Source organism: Panthera onca, chromosome A1, assembly GCF_046562875.1.
Source record: "Panthera onca isolate mPanOnc1 chromosome A1, mPanOnc1 haplotype 2, whole genome shotgun sequence".
NCBI classification, from domain to species: domain Eukaryota; kingdom Metazoa; phylum Chordata; class Mammalia; order Carnivora; family Felidae; genus Panthera; species Panthera onca.
In genome coordinates, this window is record NC_138339.1 from 30,985,603 (window position 1) to 31,004,564 (window position 18,962).

General features: G+C 41.9%; 1 protein-coding gene across 2 annotated transcripts in view; it reads right to left on the reverse strand.

The window, feature by feature from the left end:
* Positions 1–508: 508 nt before the first annotated feature.
* The window catches only part of LIFR (LIF receptor subunit alpha), a 78,536-nt gene continuing 60,082 nt past the window's right edge, over positions 509–18,962 (reverse strand). For both annotated transcript variants that reach the window (XM_078445086.2, XM_060637624.3), the window contains exons 14-20: positions 18,268–18,447; positions 15,569–15,670; positions 14,853–15,020; positions 11,052–11,213; positions 10,043–10,136; positions 8,102–8,180; positions 509–7,719 (exon numbers count right to left, since the gene is read on the reverse strand). In XM_078445086.2, the coding sequence (XP_078301212.2) occupies positions 7,096–7,719; positions 8,102–8,180; positions 10,043–10,136; positions 11,052–11,213; positions 14,853–15,020; positions 15,569–15,670; positions 18,268–18,447 (1,409 nt within the window). In that variant the 3' untranslated portion in view covers positions 509–7,095. The remainder of the gene's footprint in view (positions 7,720–8,101; positions 8,181–10,042; positions 10,137–11,051; positions 11,214–14,852; positions 15,021–15,568; positions 15,671–18,267; positions 18,448–18,962) is intronic.

Below are 18,962 nucleotides of genomic sequence, written 5' to 3' on the forward strand. Positions count from 1 at the left end.
CTCTGGGTAAAGCACAGGCTACACAGGACCAAAGACTTAATTTCTCCCCCTTATGAAATTCTCCTTAAGATCACTTCATACTTGAAAATTACTGAGGTTTTGCTGAAGCAACGACTGGATTTCCAAATTCGGTAACTTGAGATAAAACTAATTTTGATATATTCCTAGAAGCTCCAGAAATGTTGGTCTTCAAAGGGAAGAAATTAGAAACATACTTTTAAGGACCAGTGTTGTTTTAGAATGTTGGAGTCCCACTTTTTGGATATTTTTATGCTAACATTTCTGGTACACAGATTATAGATTTAGTGGAAGATACAGATGATTATCTTAATGGCATAGCAATGTATTAAAATATTAAAAATGTATAGATAGCCCTATGTTATTGCTTCGTAAACCAGTGTAATTCTTACCAGAATTAACAGAAGTATTAAAGCAGAAGGTATTTTTCCTAAGTGCTTAAGACAGGAGGGGGAAAAAAAAAAAACAGTAATGCCCAAATTCGTCTGCGTAAGTTGTAAGAAAATATATTTATTTTTTTCCATGACAATACTATGATAAAATTGTTAAATACATGCACGTTTTAAAAACAAACATAAGTAACATCTTTAGAGTTAACAGCCAAGCATACTAGTTTTACATTTAAGGTGTCTTAGTAATAGGTTACTTATATTCTATGTTCTTGATATAACCATGTTCTCCAAAAGATATGGAAACTAAATTCTGAAATTATACGAGGATATAAAATGTTCAAATTTTCCATTCTAACAGCAACATAATCTCCACATTTTCACAAGGCAGAAAATACTTCAGTTGTCATCTCTGTTAAGTGGAGTTGTTTTATTCCATTTTGAACTCGGAATTCTGTGAATCAGACTGAATCACACAAATATACTGCAATCTGTAGCTTGCTTCCTCTACATGAGTATTTAGATGTTTCCTTATATGATTAAGTATGATTTTAGGTACAGATTATCACAAATTATAGCTCGGGTTTTTTGTTGTTGTTGTTTTTAAGTCTGTAGTGGTGACATTTTAAGAAATGAATACAGGAACAGTGTTGGATTGGATTTCTCCCTATCTTTCTGCTACATCTGCACACACCTGACCAAACAAAAATTAGTAAACAGTTACTAGTATTTATTTTAAAAACTGAAAATATTTAACACAGAACCCTTAAAAAAAAAACACTCACTCTACAAACAACCTTATAAAAAACAAAAAGTTATATCTGTTCACAGTATGTGTATTTTGTAAACAGTAATTCACTACAATGCAATTTTGAAAGTAAAAAAATGGCAATTTCCTAATGTTATGAAGAGGACCTCTGACTTCTGGCCAACTAATGAAAGAGAAGAAAAGGCAACACATTCCTTTAGGATAGTTAAGTTTCTAAGTGACTTTTACCACCTTTGGACCTGTTTTTAAGGCGGTTCTATCTCAAATTTCGGATGTCTTTCTATCCAGGCCAATCTTTTTCAAGCAACTCTGAATTGAAATGTATGTAAGAAAAAGCCACGCTCCTTTCTGAGAAAATAACAGGAGAAACAAAGCCCATGGTATCTTAGACTACCCACCCTTCCACAACAACAAACCGAACAGGGTTTTTTCTTGTGTGTTGTCTTCAACTATTCATAACATATTCACACTTTCCCAAAGCATTATGTTGGAAGGAAAAAATTAAATAGATGAGTATATCATAAACATCCAAAAAGTTTTGGAATCAAATTGGGGGCAGAATATTTGAAAAATGTCTTATGAAAATCATTAATTACTATTGTTTTTTCTATGCTCAATTACAAAAATACTAATGTTAAACCTAACAGTTTAGCTTGTCCATGTTTCAATGAAAATTTTATATACCACCTAGAAATCTGAGCTCTTATAATGGAATGCTTAGGAGAAATAGTAAGTTCAGAAATTGAAAGTTACCCCTTTTTAAAATGGAATAATTATGAAGGGAAGTACATTTTAAATGTATAAGGAACTTCAATACATTTAAATAAGCCATTCAACCAGGTATACAAAGTATTTTTGGCTTAAGGACAGCATAAGGTCTATGGTGTTAGTTATTTGGGCTTTTTAAAATTATGACTGGCTACCCAATCTCAGAAGATTTATGTAACACAAATTAATTTTCTTATCAATTAAATATTCATTTCCCCCACCCACATCTTTTAACTTATAGCCATCAAAAAGTACTATGTTATTACTGTTTTGTATTTGGTTAATATTCAATCAGTATAGTTTCCATATTTAAGAGATTTTGAACTTCCTGTTTCTATGGTTCTTCAGCTAGGCACTTGTACATAAAAACATTCAGAAGTTTTCCCTCTTAAAACACTTTTAATTTTCATTAAAATGTTGCAGTTATGTCTTACATAGGTGAATTCTGTCTATAACTTAGACACTTATAATCCAAAATATGAACATTCTTAATAGAGGGAGAAATAAGCACTACCCAGGATTAAAAGCAACAGAAACCTTTCAGAATTCAGTATCACAATTGTAAGAATTTGGATATATTCCAGATCAAATCACATCCCCTGGAATTTTACCACACACGATAAAGCCTGACACATGAACTTAATGTCCTTGATCCTCCATATGGGCATTAAAAATAGCTCATTTGTATTATAACTGGCATGAATATGATCATGTAATAGACAAAAGCTCAAACTGAAAAGAAATAAAAATCTCACGACCGTACTGAAATAAGTTTAAATATTAATAGCCCTGGTACATAATCCATGAAGACATAAATGGAGCAAATTTAAACCAAGTGCTTTCCAATGATATTCTAAGGTCATATCTAAAAGATGCATTTACAGTAAGTTTAGAAAATCTTTTCCTTCTGTGAAAAATTTTCTTCTGGATATAAAAAGTAAGATGGATGGGCACGGTACCATGGAATTTTGTTTTGGCGGGAAGTGCCAGTTTAAAATAAACGCTTTGAAGAAAGAGTTTATCCAGAGAATGAGTGAGTGCTTATATTAATCGGTTAAGCTCACACATCAGTGTAGTGTTGGTTCGCTAGAACACATGCTGGTTGGCACAAACAGGTCCCAAGTTTTGTAGCCATCAAATAAAAAGACACTACGAATACTCATGAGGGAGGGAATAAGATGTAAGGAATAAGACAGTGATGCTTTTGCAGGAGTCTTTCCCAAGTTTTCGTTGAAACTGGAGCTACTTCGCGAGTAGATCTGAATCTTTCAGCCAATAGGCTTAGATCCACACAAGCTAGATCCTGATACATACCACCCTTCAGGAAAACTGCTTATTCTGCACGTTCTGGAAGGGGCCTCGATAAACAATTACTCATTGAACTCCCACTATGTACCTAGTCTTTGTAAATAGTTAATGATCTCACATTTGACTTCTGAGATGCTTAATTTTAGATAAGGAATAAGAAAAAAAAAGACATTTTATAAAAGATATGCAAATTTTTAAATGGTTCGAAACAGATAACAGTAAAAATTACTTTAGCGTAAATAGAAAAAAAAAAAAAAGTCTTATCAGATTATGTGCCTGAGCAGTAGAAAGCTTTGAGATAACATTTTCTGCATGTCGAACGTTAGGGAGTACTTCAATTTCAAAAGACCGTAAAATTGATTTCAAATTCTTTTTGCACTAACCTAAATCTAGTTATTCAAACACAGAAAGGGCTGTAATGTTCCTAAACGTGGACAACGTGAAAACCACTAAGAATTACAGGACTAATAACTTCCAGCAAGAATCCAAGTTGCATCAAGTTTTAACAGTGTGACTTTCACCAGTTTCTGAGAGTGCGACAGTACTGGGGGTCTAAATTCTTCAGACCCACGGGCCATGAAGGTTATGCTGGTATGGAAGACGAGGCTGACACTTCCGCCCTTAACTTGTTCCACGAACGGCTGCTTCTGAGTCTCAGCTGCAGAACAGAGCACCTCTGTCACCTAAGCACATAAACACACAACTGTCCTGATACCCAGGGCCACAATCTCAAATCCAGGCTTCTACAGTTCAACACACTGATGACTGCAACTCTACGTGGAGATTAATCCACACAGTCCATAATGTACAAGCTCTAGCTAATGTCAAAATGCTAGCTACGTCTTCTAAGAATATTTTTATGCTAAATGTTGTTTATCTAGGAGGGCCACTCACAAGAGAAAGGCAGCCATAATGACCACCAGAATCTCCATTTCTCACCAGGGAAACTTGATCTGAAATTGGCTACTAAGTGAACTGGCTTGTAAGAGATACGAAAATGCGTCCTAATACACAGTACTATTAAACAGACGTGGTGGGGCGTAACTGTAGTTCAGGTATGTAGAATGTTCTAAGCAATGACTAGGCCTTAGTTGAGGAAAGAGGGATTTCCCAATTACTCTCCCAGTCAGGAAGGGCTGGAGAGAACAATTCTAGTCTCCCCTGCCCCAGGCAGAGGCGCTACCATGACTGGACAGAGCAGGACCCCTACGAAACTGCTTTTCACACTGGAGCATGGTCCCAGCATTGATGGACAGTGCACATTTACCAGGGTCTCCAGTGCCACAAACAACTGGATATGTGACAAAGGGCATCTTCTCTCTCCACCCCTCCCCTCTCTCTCCCCGTGTTGAGGCCACCCCCATATGCCCAGGTTGGGGGGTTGGGAGTGGGTGGGAGGTAGTAACTTAGGATTTACACAGTGGGCCTGGCTGTCTTCAATTCCGTGGCAAAAGGCAAGGAACCTTTGGCCTGACACCTACACCACATACTCCGAAGCACACGGCAACTTATCAGGAGCCTACCCACACTAACAGTGTTACTCTGCTTCCCATTAACCTAGTGATCACTGTGTATGGAACCCCAGAGGCAGGGGAGAGCAGAGCCGAGCAGCTCTCTGAACCTTTTTCATGCAGGAAAAGTACTGAAGTCTCGGACAAGGTGAAAGGACTCAAGAGCCCAGTGATATTCCCCGTCAGCTGAACAAATGAGTCGGTGTATAGGCTGGAAAGGGCATCGGATCCACATGGCCACGGCTGCAATGCATAATGCATATATACTGATGACACAGATCAATTTCTGCTGGCCTGCCTTTTCCCATTCGGTGTGGTGTAGTTCACACCAAAAAAGTGTCTACCTTAGCCAACACGTATGCTACCCTAAGGAGATGAAGTGCAGGATCCATTTGGTTTCAGGGGGGAACGAGGCATGAGTTGCGGGCAGCAGGGGCGCGGTAATGACCAGCCACGGCGGGAAACGAAGGCAGCCCCAGGTCTGAGTGTCTGGGGTGTAAGCTGAGGAAAGGAGCCCAAGAAGATAAAGAAGAAGAGAAAACTGTTAGGGATGGCTCTGGCTTGATAGATTTTTCACTGTTGAAAATCCCAAGGAGCTATGACATGGTTTTAATATACTGTGTGTGTGTATAATTAGTTCTAGTTCATCCCACGTGTCCATATAACATGAAGCTCAAGAATTTAGCTGAACTCTGGCAATTAGAGCTAGGATTCATAGAGTACCCAAATGGATTTTGCTCCTTGTCACCCTGTGGCTTTTTTCCATGACATGGTTTTTATAAAAGAAACATTAGGAGCTAGAAAAAAAGACAACTGATCCATTATATGCAAATACATCACAGAACCTCGGATGATAAAAAAGAAAAAACCAGGCACATTTTGATGTATTCAGAGATTTCCATTTTTCAGGTACTTTGCCTTAACTGTCAAAAGACAAAACACACAAGACAACGTGGGCGTGAGGGAAACAGAAGATACACTTTTGAGTTTTTCATTCTGACCACATTCGTCCTAGACATCACTTATGAAGACCAAAGGGGGCAGAGGATGCTGAGAAGACACACAATCACGGGCAGCTCACAAAGAAAATGCTGTGCCCTTAATGCAGGCGTGCCCACGGATTCAAACTGACTTTGTGACAGTTCATACAAAATAGCCCTTGAGTAACTGTTCCTACAGGAAGCATTATCTTTTTAGTTTTAGATTTAAAACTTTGAGGACTGGATCAAACAGTCTGGACTCACGATCATTTCAGAGGCAGAACCTGCCTAAATGCCTGATCAGGAGGAACGTTTGCTACGAGGTGTCCTGGGTCATCACCGCCTGGGTGCATGGGGCTCCGTGGCACAGCCTTCTCAGGAGAAAGTGACACCGATCAGGGCTGCACGAGAATAGCTGACACAGCGAGACTGCCCAGTAGTCACCTCAAACAGGAAACCCCTGGAATCCTGTGTTTATCAGTAATACTGAATTTGCTCATGCTTACAAAACGGGCACCGTGTCACACGCAAAAAAACAGATGTTTAGAAAAACTTAGATCTGCAGTCTCAGAAATTTCAATTTTAAGTATTAGGGCAACCAACTGCAACAAGGGAAGTCAGCATGCAAGCTACAAAATAAGGGACAGGTTTGTAAACCCTCCCAAAGCAAGAGAACACGATTCTCATTTGGGCTGGTCAGTGTCACGCTCATTTTCAACGTTTGTACCCCTGAGAAAACTGTTTGATAACCATTATACAGTAGGCACGGAAATCAGTATACTTTATCAAACAAAACACTAAGTAGCTGTTGCTACGTTAAAAATCATATTAATTTTTCGTAAATGCTGTGGATAGAGGAGAATGATGTTAACCATTTTGAAATCTGTGCTTGGTTTTCATCTAAATGGAGCAAGTGTCAGGCAAATAAACATCATCTGTTACTTTGACATTTTTCTCCTGTGCCTGTAAATCTGCTTGCAATTCCATAAAGTATCCGTATGAGAAAACCACTGACAGAACAGAACGCGCTGCTGTGGGAGTTGTTTTGCATGTGTGGGACCGGACAGGATTAGCCGTGAAGTGCTCCCCAAAGGTGGAGCACGAGAGATTCTTTGGCTCTAATCACAGATAGCTCCGAAACTTGAGTTGCATGGTCTGGATTTCTGAGTTACCCTACTTGGGCCATGAGACTACGTTAAGAGCACATTAACACTTGGAGTGTAACTTGCGCAGTGAGGTCCACCTTGCTAACAACACTTCACAGGATCCCTCCAAGATGCCCCGTGCTGGCACGGCAGCACCAGCAGTGAGAGCTTACTGAGATGGCAGACTGAAGTGACAGAGTGACACTGTTAGTCATTCGGTTTGTTCTGGAAGAAGTTTGTAAAGGACCACCCTCCTCCATTCGATTTAGGAGAGTCTTCATCTTTAGGAGGAATCAAAAATTGTCGGGAGTTAATGGAGCAGGGACTTCCAAAAGAGACAATTTCACTGTTGCTGTCTGTGGATCTGGGAGAGTCTGGAGATACTAAGTTCCAAGCATTTACATTGGCCTGAGGTCTGTAACCTGCAGTTTTATCTAAGTCAGCGTCTGCAGCCAGGTCTTCTACGGTAGAAGTGATGGGGAGGTGCATTTGTGGCTTATAGCCTGCCCCCCCGACGGGGTCGCTCTCTTGTTCCTCTTCTGGTTTTGCCTGAGGCTGATACATGGACTGGACATCGATGTAAATGACTTGTGAGGTCCCTCCGGCTTCATCCACTCCCGGGTTCGGTATTTCTTCCTCGATGACTGGCGGACAATAGGACACAACCACGTGGTTCTCGGGTTCTGCATCAGAGCTCTCTTCTGGGCGCTCGGCTATGGGAGAAATTATTTCTGTATCTTCTATTTTAGGAACTGCTGATCGAGTTTCCAGAACTTCAACATTATTTGGGGTACAAGGATTCATTTCTAATGTTTTGAGAGCGCTGTTTCCCTAGAAATAGATTATGAAACAATGATTAAGAATAGCACTAAAAGCTGCCACAATGCCCTTCCTACAAAAAGGGGCGTTACTGGAGGGATTTTTTTCACAGCTGTTTATACAAATTTGTCTCTACTATTCTGTAGTACCTGCTAGAACAAAGTTACTTTTTTACATATCAATATGTTACCTGCTATTAATAGCAATGGAAAAAAGAGCATGGTAAAAACAAGTTAAAATTAATAATTTCAGAAGTTCAGCAGATGTTAAAGCACTGCTCTTTCGCTTGATACATTTGACATTGAATGATATTTGCACATTAAAAGCTTTTCACAAAAGACTGAAAAGAGGAGGCCAGGACTTCAAAGAGAAACGTAAGAAAATAAAGGGTTACCTCACAGACACTCTTCTGAAACTGTAAAGCTTTACAATTTTCTGGATTTGGAATGTCAGGGTAGAAGGTTTCTTTAATCCTTTAAATAAAGATGATTAAGTACATTTAATAATTGAGATGATCAATTAGACAACAAATAAGTTAGTAAATCACTAGGTTTACTTGGACATTTTATATGATGCTTTAATGAACTTCTGAGATAAAAATGCAAGATCCTTTTTCGTGTGATCATTCATGAACCTTTCTGTACAATGCACTGAGAGGTTCCTATTTGAAACAGACAAGCGGTACTTCTATTTTAGAACGAAGGCATCTTCTGAAAATAGAAAGCAATGAATTGAAATGGTGACTGTACTCCCAAATCATAAGTGAAACAGAGGACCTGCTCATCTACTCAAACGTCCACAGTGCAAACTAGATTAAATAGGGCCCATTACTGTGGGAACATATTTGCATCAGGCAGTTCTCCACTGCTCATAACAGGTTCTGGACTATTAGGGGAAAGGGCTATTAATGTTGAGCAAAAACTAAATGCAAACATAAAGGGTATTTTCTCAGTGCCATATTACATTTATAGCTGTTAAAAGGAAGTTTAGTATTTGAAATTCCTGCAGGAAAAAACAAAACAACTTTGTTAAATGTTAAGTATGAAATGTTCTAGCTTGTAAACTCTCTCATGTTGGGGCGCCTGGGTGGCTCAGTCGGTTAAGCGTCCGACTTCGGCTCAGGTTATGATCTCACGGTCCGTGAGTTCGAGCCCCGCGTCGGGCTCTGTGCTGACCGCTCAGAGCCTGGAGCCTGCTTCGGATTCTGGGTCTCCCTCTCTCTCTGACTCTCCCCCGTTCATGCTCTGTCTCTCTCTCTGTCTCAAAAATAAATAAACATTAAAAAAAATTAAAAAAAATAAACTCTCTCATGTTATCTTTTGTATTAAAGTCATTTTTAAAATGTGATTTTTGGTAATGAAAATATGGTTACCAAAACAGGGTATTCTATAGTTCTAAACTATTACTATGCTAATTTATAAACCGAGATTATTAGAATACATTCTCTTCTCTGTCATGAATGGTGGCATTTTTAATGCCAGTGAGGGCTGTCTATGCCTGAACACAGCCATCTGTCCCAAGCCCAGCCCAGGACAGTGCCTGCCAGTTGACCATGATGTACTCTCTCACACGGAGTCCCAGCTTACCACCTCGCCTCACCTCCTGCCTCTCAAGCTTCACCCAGACACACAGTTCCTCTCACTTTCTCCAGATGACCAAGCTCTTTCCAATGTCTGGGCCCGCACAGGAGCTCTTCTCTCTCCCTGGAAAACTCTCTCCTCTCCTTACACTTTGGGACTCCACTCAAATGCAACTCCCATAGGGAAGCCTTGGTTGGCATCTCTAGTGACGTGGTTCCTGTTATTCCCCTCCTGATGCCCAGTGACTTTCCTAGTACCCACTCATACTTTGTAAGCGTGCATTTACTGGATGATTATGTGTTTAATGTCCACCTTTCCCTACTATGATAGAAGTCTATAAGGATCACGCTTATTTAGTTCACCTCTGTCTCACTCTTCACATGGGAGATGTCATTCATATTTGTTGAATAATGAATAAATGATGGTAGTTTCTAAACAGGTCATCAGGACAAATGGGATCCTAATCATTAATCTTGCATAGAGGTACTGCCCTATTTATGCCTGTAAATATTTTTTAGTATATCTGCTCTTACTTAAAATTATTAGTAAATACAGCAGGAAAAAATTTACCTTTCACTTGACTAAAAACCTTTAAATAACATGCCATGTTCTTGCTTACTATTAAATCCAACATTGATTCTGACTAAATCCACATTTACTGACTAGTTGCAGCCAAGTACTTCTCCGTTAACACATAAACTAAACAATCATGCTCTTAAGAACACAACAGCAAGAGTAAATGCAGGTACCATTACCATTCTCGTTTCCGATAGCAAAGAATGCTCGTTACCACTCCCACAATGACCGCCACCGCCACTGGGATGAGGATGGCAATAATTAATCCCACAGCTAAAAAGAGAATATTGGATATATTCACATCACTATTTTTAGCATGAAGTATAGAATAAATTCCTATCAGAAGACATTTAAGTTGATAGATTATTTAAAGGGAAAAAAATTCCACGGCTCCAGGGACATTGAAAAACTACTCAAATATGACCTTTAGGCATTTTGATAATGTTTACACTAATACTTAAAATTCTTTGGAGCACAGCTGAGTGCTACTGACCATTCGATTCTTCTTCCCTGTGTGTGGGGCGGGCGAGGAGGCTGTCGTGCACGCTCTAGGAAGTTCCACAGAATCCCTGGGCTTCACCCATGTGATCCCAGGAGCACCCTACAGTTCTGGGATCCGAAAATGTCACCAGACATCGCCAAGTATCCCCCAGGAGGCAAAATCACCCCTGGCTGAGAACTGTATCCTCATGGTGCTTTACTCAGTGTGTGAAGCCCACCTCAGGGCTACAGGACACGCCGTGCCCCGACTCAAGTTCTTTGCCACGGACAGTCAAAACTATCTTCCCCAGTCCCCATCTCAAATTTGTGAATGCTGGGCTTTCCTTTTTTTTTAAGGATATTTCTTTCACCCTTCTCTAGATATGTTAAAAATCACATTTAGAATAGTTAGGGAAAAAAAGGATAAAGTGGGTCACCATTATCTGAATTCAACATGCATTCAGAACTCCAGACTTCAGAGGTATCCTTACTTCCTTAATTTCTTAGGTACTCACGAGGAAACAGCTCCAGATAACTGACAAGAATAAATATGAAGCCATCCCCATGGCCTCTTAACACTGCTGGCCACCCACTTTAAACACGCAACACGTGAAATTTTTTAGAAGAGGGTTCCTACAGCGACAAAACTTGCTAGAAACGTTATGCACTCAAGTGTGGAAAGCATCTCAACAGCAGCAATTAACTTACAATTTTCCTTTGTCACCACAAACATGCTCTTCTCTGGGCCCATTCCACCATCTGTATAGGCTCGCAGGACCAGATGGTAACTCGTTTTACCCTGAAGATCGGCAATTCTCAGTGTCTTCTGGGAGAGGTCGGTAATATTCTTAACCTTTATGTCAGAACGACCTATTTTTAAAGCGAAGATTATTATTCCTGATCTCTACACCATTTTAAACACCTGGTCATTCGTGTCTTGTTCTACCCACATCCCTTTCAAGTGACTGGTTGCTGGTCACCGGGAGGACCAAGGCCTGCGGAATCAGCTAAGTTCTGCCAGTTAGTAGTCGTAGAATCTGGACCTGTTAGGTAAACCACTCTGAGCTTGAGTTTCTCTGCCCGTGGAAGTGAAGTTGCCATACATTCCCTAGGACAATCCCAGCGTATAGCCGACAAACAAGAGAAGTCTCTTCTCTTCCTAAGGACATGAGAACACACCACAACCGCAACTTGCTGGGGAGGGGGACGCGGTGCCTGGGGCTGGTCCTGCCTGAGCTGAGAGAGAGGCTCGAGGGAGGAGAGCCCGCCTCGCTAGAGCACTTGCTCCAAACCACCCGGGGTAGAGGCAGCGCACCAGGGTTGCCAGACGAGTCACTGGCGAGGAAGCCTTGAATCATTTCAAAAGAAGTATGAAGAACTGTCTAAACCATTATTTTCAGGTTTGAATCAAAATACCGGAAGACAACAGTTTGCAAAACCGAACTGTGCTAAATGGCTAACGGCCAAAAAGTAGCAGCTCCCTGCCAGCACCTTCCCCTGCCACCGACAATCACCACACAATCTGCCTCTTTGCGGATTTACTTCCGTATTTTGAAAAAAAAAACCCTCAGACTGGCAGTGCTTTGATTTACAAATCTGATTTGATTTTGTTGACCTTCCGTATGCACGTCCTACAAAGAAGGTGACGCTTTGGTGTTCTCCACACCCCTTCTCCCTCTCATCCCACGTCATTCACACAAACACATCAAAATGTCTGGGAAATCCAGCGTGTACATCACTAGGATCACAGAAACATGAATTCCTGTTAAGACAAATTGCTTGGTCTGCTCATGTTTCCTTTCTTGTTTTACTGTTGTTGTAACTGCGTGTTTTTGCCCTCATTTGCTTAGTGTACCTATTCCTAATTCTTCCCATATCCTCCTGTGAATATTCAACACAATTTTTCACGTGGCCCAACAACAAAATCCCAGGGCCACGACCAGCTCCCCCCTAACCCCTATGTCCCCCGGGGTCCCCTCCCCAGGGTGTCTGCTCCAGACACGAGGCTTTCCTAGCTCCCACCCTCCTAGACGGGCCTGCCCCCCTTGCTTCCTCAGGATGATGGGCTCTTCTAGAGCCCCCTGAGGAAAGATGGGGGAGGAAAGATGTGCAGCTCTCCAGGTCTGAGAACACCTTCGTTCTGCTCTCACACGGGCTGGAAGATTGACAGAGTATAGACGTCTAGGTTGAAAAATTTTCAGTCAGTATCTTGAATTTTCAGTCAGTATCACATAGCTGTGCTATCTTCTGGCATCTGGTATACTGTTGAGAAGTCCGAGGCCGCTCTCATTCCTGATGCCTCACACACAAGCCACTTTTCTCTGTTTCTAGGACTTGTTCTTTATCTATCAGGTGCTCTGGAAATTCATGACGATCTACCTTGGTGTAGATTTTTTTTTTTCTATTTATCTGTGTACTTTTACTCTATATAGCCTGGTCTTCTGGAAAATGGTCTTATGCTCCTTCTTTGGTAATTTCCTTCTATTCCCTCTTCTCTCTCGCATGACAGTGAATGTCTCTGATGCTCCAACTTCCTAATCGTTTTACTCCAAAGTTTTCTCCTCTGCATTCATCTAATTTGGGGAAGAATTTCTCTATTTTCAATTTTCCTCTATCTTCTATTTAATTCTTTAAAATTTTCTTAGATCACATTTTTAATTTTGATGAACCCTTACCTATCTTCTGATTGTTCCTTTTTAGAACATCATGCCCTTTCAATAAATACAGCGCATCTCAACCACACAAGGATAGTTTTAAATTTGTTTCCCTACACTGAACCTGTTTCCTCTCATTTCTCCCGGTTTCTGTCCTCATGTTAGAATCTTTCTCAACCATCTGGTTACCCCTGGCTGCTAGTCATGGTTAAGAGTGAGCCTCTGGAAGGTCACTGCGAATTGGTGGCGCTTACTGGTTGGGGGGCATCGCTCATCACTGGTGGGAAATGACCAGGTCAGTTTCCAGCCTTTCACTGGGACAGCCCCCCAATATCAGCGCCTTTTGTGTCATTCCTCAGGAACCATGTACTTTCTTCAAAGAAAGATCCTCTAATCTCGTCCAAGGAAACAGGCCTAGATGAAGATGTCCCATTAGCTTCCTATTAGAGGAAGGAGAAGGCAGGGTGCTTCAGACACTGCTTCCTGTCATGTTCCCCTCTCTGGAGGCTCTCTGGCTCAGTTTCTCCAAAGAATAAACCCCTTGTCTTCAGGCAGAGGAGAGAGCACTCATGTTCACCACATGAAGTCGGTGCAGGACTTGGGGGTTCTAACTGCTTCTTGCAGACTTTCAATCACCCTCACTGCTCAGCCCATATCCATCCTAACCATCTGTCTCCAACCCTGGCCCCTACAATGAGTGAAATTATTTCTCACTGAAGCCTGAACGTCCACCTGGATTTCACGGAGCTCCGCTTCTCTAGGTCATGTGCCCCACGCCCATCAGCTCCCAAACATCCACAGCTGGTGTACTCTCGCCTGTCCAGTTGCCTTTGTTTTCTTCTTTCAGTGACGAATCCACCACCTCTAAATGGAAGTCCATATGCTAGAATTTTAGCTGATCCAAGTGTAAAATTTCTGAGCATTTAAGAAAAGTTTCACTAGACTCTGGATGTTTGTAGAACTTTGTGTTTAGGATTTTTCTCGTTCACAGGCAGTGGAAGGTTCAGGAAATGCAGACCTCAGCGATGTGGGGGAGGTACCCATGGAATGCAGCTGCTCTGGGAAGTAACCTAGCTAATGCCTGGTCAGCGTCTCCATCCAGCACTGTTGTTCTCTACTTGCTGGACAGGCATTAAATAATTAAAATGGTTTCTTTCTGAGGAGAGGTCATTAAGGGAAATGAAAGCTCTCAAACTGAAAAGATGATATGCTTGTGTTATGTGGCTATGAATAGGAATCATCTGACTCCCAACAGAAATATAATTTAGGGAGAAGCCAGAGGTCTGCGCAAACATCTCTGTATTTGTAAATTTGAAAATTCTCTAAGGTCTTTGGACACACGCTTACCAACTGTCGAGGACTGACTGTACTTTTTAGGATCTAATGGATACACATGTCCCCAGTCAAGTCAGTTAAGCTGGCCAGCTCATTAAGGCCCCGGTGAACTGCACGGGTGGCTCTTTGTCACAGAACAGCAGATGCCCCAGAGCCATTCTTTGGGTTCTTGAGCTTTTCTCCTCATTATAATTACAGATGCTATGTAAGATGCTATGTTTTGCATCATACAAGACTAGAAAGAGATGGTCTCCCTGTCCTATGGGGCTTATTACCAAGGGCTGCAGAATAATTTAAATGAACAGTGGTACGTGTCTTTTATCACACACTAAAATCCTAAAATTCTCATATTCATACATTTTTCATTTACCTATTTTTCAGACAGTTTTGGAAACAAGTATTAAGTTGCTCAGCAGAATTTCTTTTTCTTTTCTTTTTTTTTTTTTTTTTTTTCTGTGGTTAATGAGAACTTCTAGGAAGTACTGTTCTTGCTATACTCACAATCAGGTAATTTACTTACCTGATTCCAAACCCCTGATCTTAGATGTGTCTCTCTCTCCTTTTTCAAAGTAAAATAAATATCCTCTTAAAAAGCCTCTAAGCTCTTCCACAGGAATATCTTCCCATCTTACTAATATTGAATCTGCAGATGTGTCCTCGACAGTAAAATTTGGGGCAACAATTGGAGCTGTAAAAGGGAAAAAGTGGATAGTTAAGGGAGGATTTACTGATACGGAGCAAGACATCAACATTTCATGAAATTTCTATCCTCAAAAATAACTGCACTTGGACTTAGAACTTTATTCTCTACTGAGTCGTAAAATTTCAGAAATTCTATCACAAGTATTTTTCCTGTGAAGCTTGTACGCTAATAACTAGACACACAGGTGGAACCCAGGACACACACACCCAGGGAAGCGTCCTGGGCCGAGTCTGTAAGCGGTCACTCCAACAGACGGTCTCGAAGCTAATGGTGTTTTAAACGCGTTTAAGTGCAAATTAAGTATCTTTGACATCGAAATGAAGATCTGGTTTTCTCAATGGTGAAATTGTGAAATATAAACATTAGAGAAATGAAGATGGAGTAATCACGATTTTAAATTCATCAAATGAATTATTTTTCCTTCTGTGAGCTAAGTATCTCCATTTAATCTATTTATAGAATTCACTCTTGCAATTGATTTCCATTTTTTCACATTACCTTGAACTCTAAGAAATCTTACCCACGTAACTTACCCAATTCTTCTATATATCCGATTATAGAACGCAGTAACTGATATCCTTGATTTCTGCACCCATACAGAAAAAAATTGTATCTTACACCCGGTCGAAACTGATCTACAGGGTGAACACAATTAACTTTAATAAGTACATATTACTATGGACATCTATTTTAGAAATATCCAATTTATGCTAACTTATTCTGAAATTTCCAAAGCTAATTTTAAACAGATGTTTTCTTCTTCTAAAACAATACATCTGTATTTTCAAAACTGACAAAGTGAAAAGTGACCGAAGAAAAATTAAACAAATTCGCTTCTGTTGTAATGAACAGTATTATAATATGACATGACCTTGAAGGGAAAGAACAGTGATCAAAACTTGCATTTTGTTTCTTAAAATCAAGCAATGAAGACTTTTCCCCAGGATCTGGTCCAGGGTCAGTTTACTAGCAAGTCGCAGGTCCCCATCAAGCCCCTGGAAGCCCTTCCCTGGCCAGTGTTCTCTCTCCCTCCTTGCTCCCAAAAGCAGACACTGACATTTCCGCCCTCCCTTGACGCTGCAGGGTGGAAGGACCTGGCCATAGAGTCAGCCTCTCTTTGTAGCATTACCATTCAGTGCCCTTGAGTTATTAACTTCACAAGACATGCAAGAGAAGCTTCTTAACTTCAGTTAAAAAAATCCCTTTTAAAATACCTCCTCAATACCATGCAACGTGAGAAATGTTGGGAATGGGCGGACACAGTATGGCCCATGGCCTAGAGAGGCTGGCAGCATGGTGGGGGGACAGATGAATGGGGTAACCATGACACAATGTGCTAGACCACAGGGGTCTATCATAGGCTGTGGCACCTTCAATGACCAAATGAATTTAAGAATATCACGAAAATCCACCAAGAAGTGACATGTGAACAGGGCCTTAAAGGGCAATCAGGAGCTCACCAGTGGTGGTCTAGGGAGACGATACCGCTTGGGGGGGAAATTCTGGTGTGGTGAGAGCACCAGATCTCCAGCTACATGCCCAAGGAAGACCAGTGGGTCTACAAGCTCAAAGGAGAGATGGATCAACCTCTACAATCATTCTGCAACTTTATTTCGAGACAGGTGTACCTGAGGTTATTGTAATCTGCATGCACCCAGCGTTATGTTACAATTATGTGTATCAGTATTCTATAGGGTTCCACCGCCTTAAGAAGAAAAAGAGCCCAAGTGGGGTTCCATGTTTTGAGGTCATAAGATAGAGAGGACAGTGGAGTGAGTACATAAAGGGGACAAGAGAAGTGCCTCCCAGCAACCATATATAATGGAGACAACTCCTGGCCTCCTGAGGCTTGGAACAGCTCTGAATGTGAATCCTGGTGCTATCCCACACCAGTTTTGTGACGTTGGGCCAAGCCACCTACTTCTCGGAGCCTTTGTTCTCTCAACCACACCGCAGGGCCTTTGCTCACCTGCCTTGGCACGGGAGGCTGGCCCTGTCACCCTACAGGTCACACGCTATCCAAGGAGACCCCTTTCCACACCACCGAGCCTGCCCTAGTCCACCCGGTCATTCTCAAAGCCCAAGCGAGAAGGCTGGAAGAGGGACGAGAGCTCCGGTGGGGTGCGCCAGGACTGTGGGAGGCTCAGGCAGCTCCGTGGGGGGAGGAGCTGGTGTGAGCTGGGCACTCTGATGAGGGAGGTATGCTCTAAGAAAGGATGAAGGGAACCACTGCATATTTCAAGAAGTGGCAAATAATCTCAACCGACTTGGAGTAATCTAGTGGGCGGGACTCATTTTCACCATTTGACAGTGAAAAGGACAGGCAGGTAGCCCTGGTTCTCTGCGAGATAAGAATCAGCAGCTGCTTGCTCTCCTGAGCCTTGCACCCATGTGAGGGAAAACCACGGCAACGGAATGACCTCGAGAAGCACCACGACCACTGAGCCACAGGTTCCACAATTCCCGAGGGCAGAGGCACAAAACACTCATCAGCCACTCAGAAGGAACAATGATAGTGGGAAGGGGGCTGTAATTACCAAGGATAGGGCTGGCTTAGCCTGCAGGTTACCACACACCCCTCATGGCTGAACTTGAGACTGCTCATATCTAAAGCAGCTCACCTGGTAGGACTCACGGCTCGTCAACAGTCACTGGGAACGGCCCCCCAAAACATGCACGCACCACGCCCCTTGCCACACGGATGCCCCCATGCCCTACACCAGCAGTGATGGCTGCGAGCCCTTTGTTCTCGGCTCTGCCTAACCCCGCAGCCTGCGCCCTGAGCACACGATGAGTGAGACCATACTACTTAGGGTTCCAGTCTTTTTTCTTCAGGAGCATTTGTCCATGGTGTTACATATTTGACACAATCTTTGGCGTTAACATTCCACTTTCTAGATGTACTGTAATTTACTCATTCTCCTATTTGCTGTTTGGGTTTTCAATTTTTATGTTTATAAATACTACTGTGGTGAACATTCTTACATGTTATCCGATGTCACTCTGATTATTTCTTGGAATAAATTCTCAAACAAGTAACTACTAGATCAAAAGATATGAACCATTTCACACACATATGGCTATAAAACACTTTCCAGAAAAGTCACACCAATTCACAGTGGTGGTGGGGGGGGGGGGGTGGGTGGTCACTCATTATACCCAGTCACACCATATACTGCCGTTTAAAAATATATTTTAAGAACTTGCATTAAGAGGTATGAGTTCATCTTACCAGATTCTATTACAGCTTCAGTGCTGTTGGAAGGCACTTTTTTCCAGTCCATGAGGCAGGGCTCGGCCCGAGAGGAGTTACACCACTTAATAACATAGTCACAAGTCATGCTGGGATCGTAATTCCACGTGAGGAGAATTCCATTTCCCATCCCGACAGCCTGCTCTACTTTGAGATCATCTTCAACAAGAAAGAAGTATGTTTTACTTGTATTAAAAACAATAACATATGGTATATCTCATGAAAACGGGCAGGAGTTAGAAAAATTACTTCACTGTAGAGAAATTTTAAAATAGTGCTCAAACTAGATAAATCTCTAGCAAAGTTTAGAAATGTCGCTCTGTTATTTCTGTTGTAGAACAGTAATTACCGGTATATACAGATAAACTCAGAAGCTGGAGAAAGTAATAAAGAGCACCCAGGATAGACGGTGACGCAGCAGGGCTGGGATGTGAAGGTCAGCATCAGGAGGGATGGGACTGAGGGCATGAGGGCACTAGACAGGTGCAGCAAGGCAGGGGGCAGGCATGCCGGAGGCAAGTGCAGAGCACGAGTGGACAGTCCTAACCTCTCCTCTCCTCGTCCACTACGGACATGAGCCCCATGCCAGCAGGCGGAGGCGTGTGCCTGCAACCCCAGCCCGGGGCACACAGAGCAGGAGCACAGTGACACGCGGTGAATGAGTGGATGGAGCA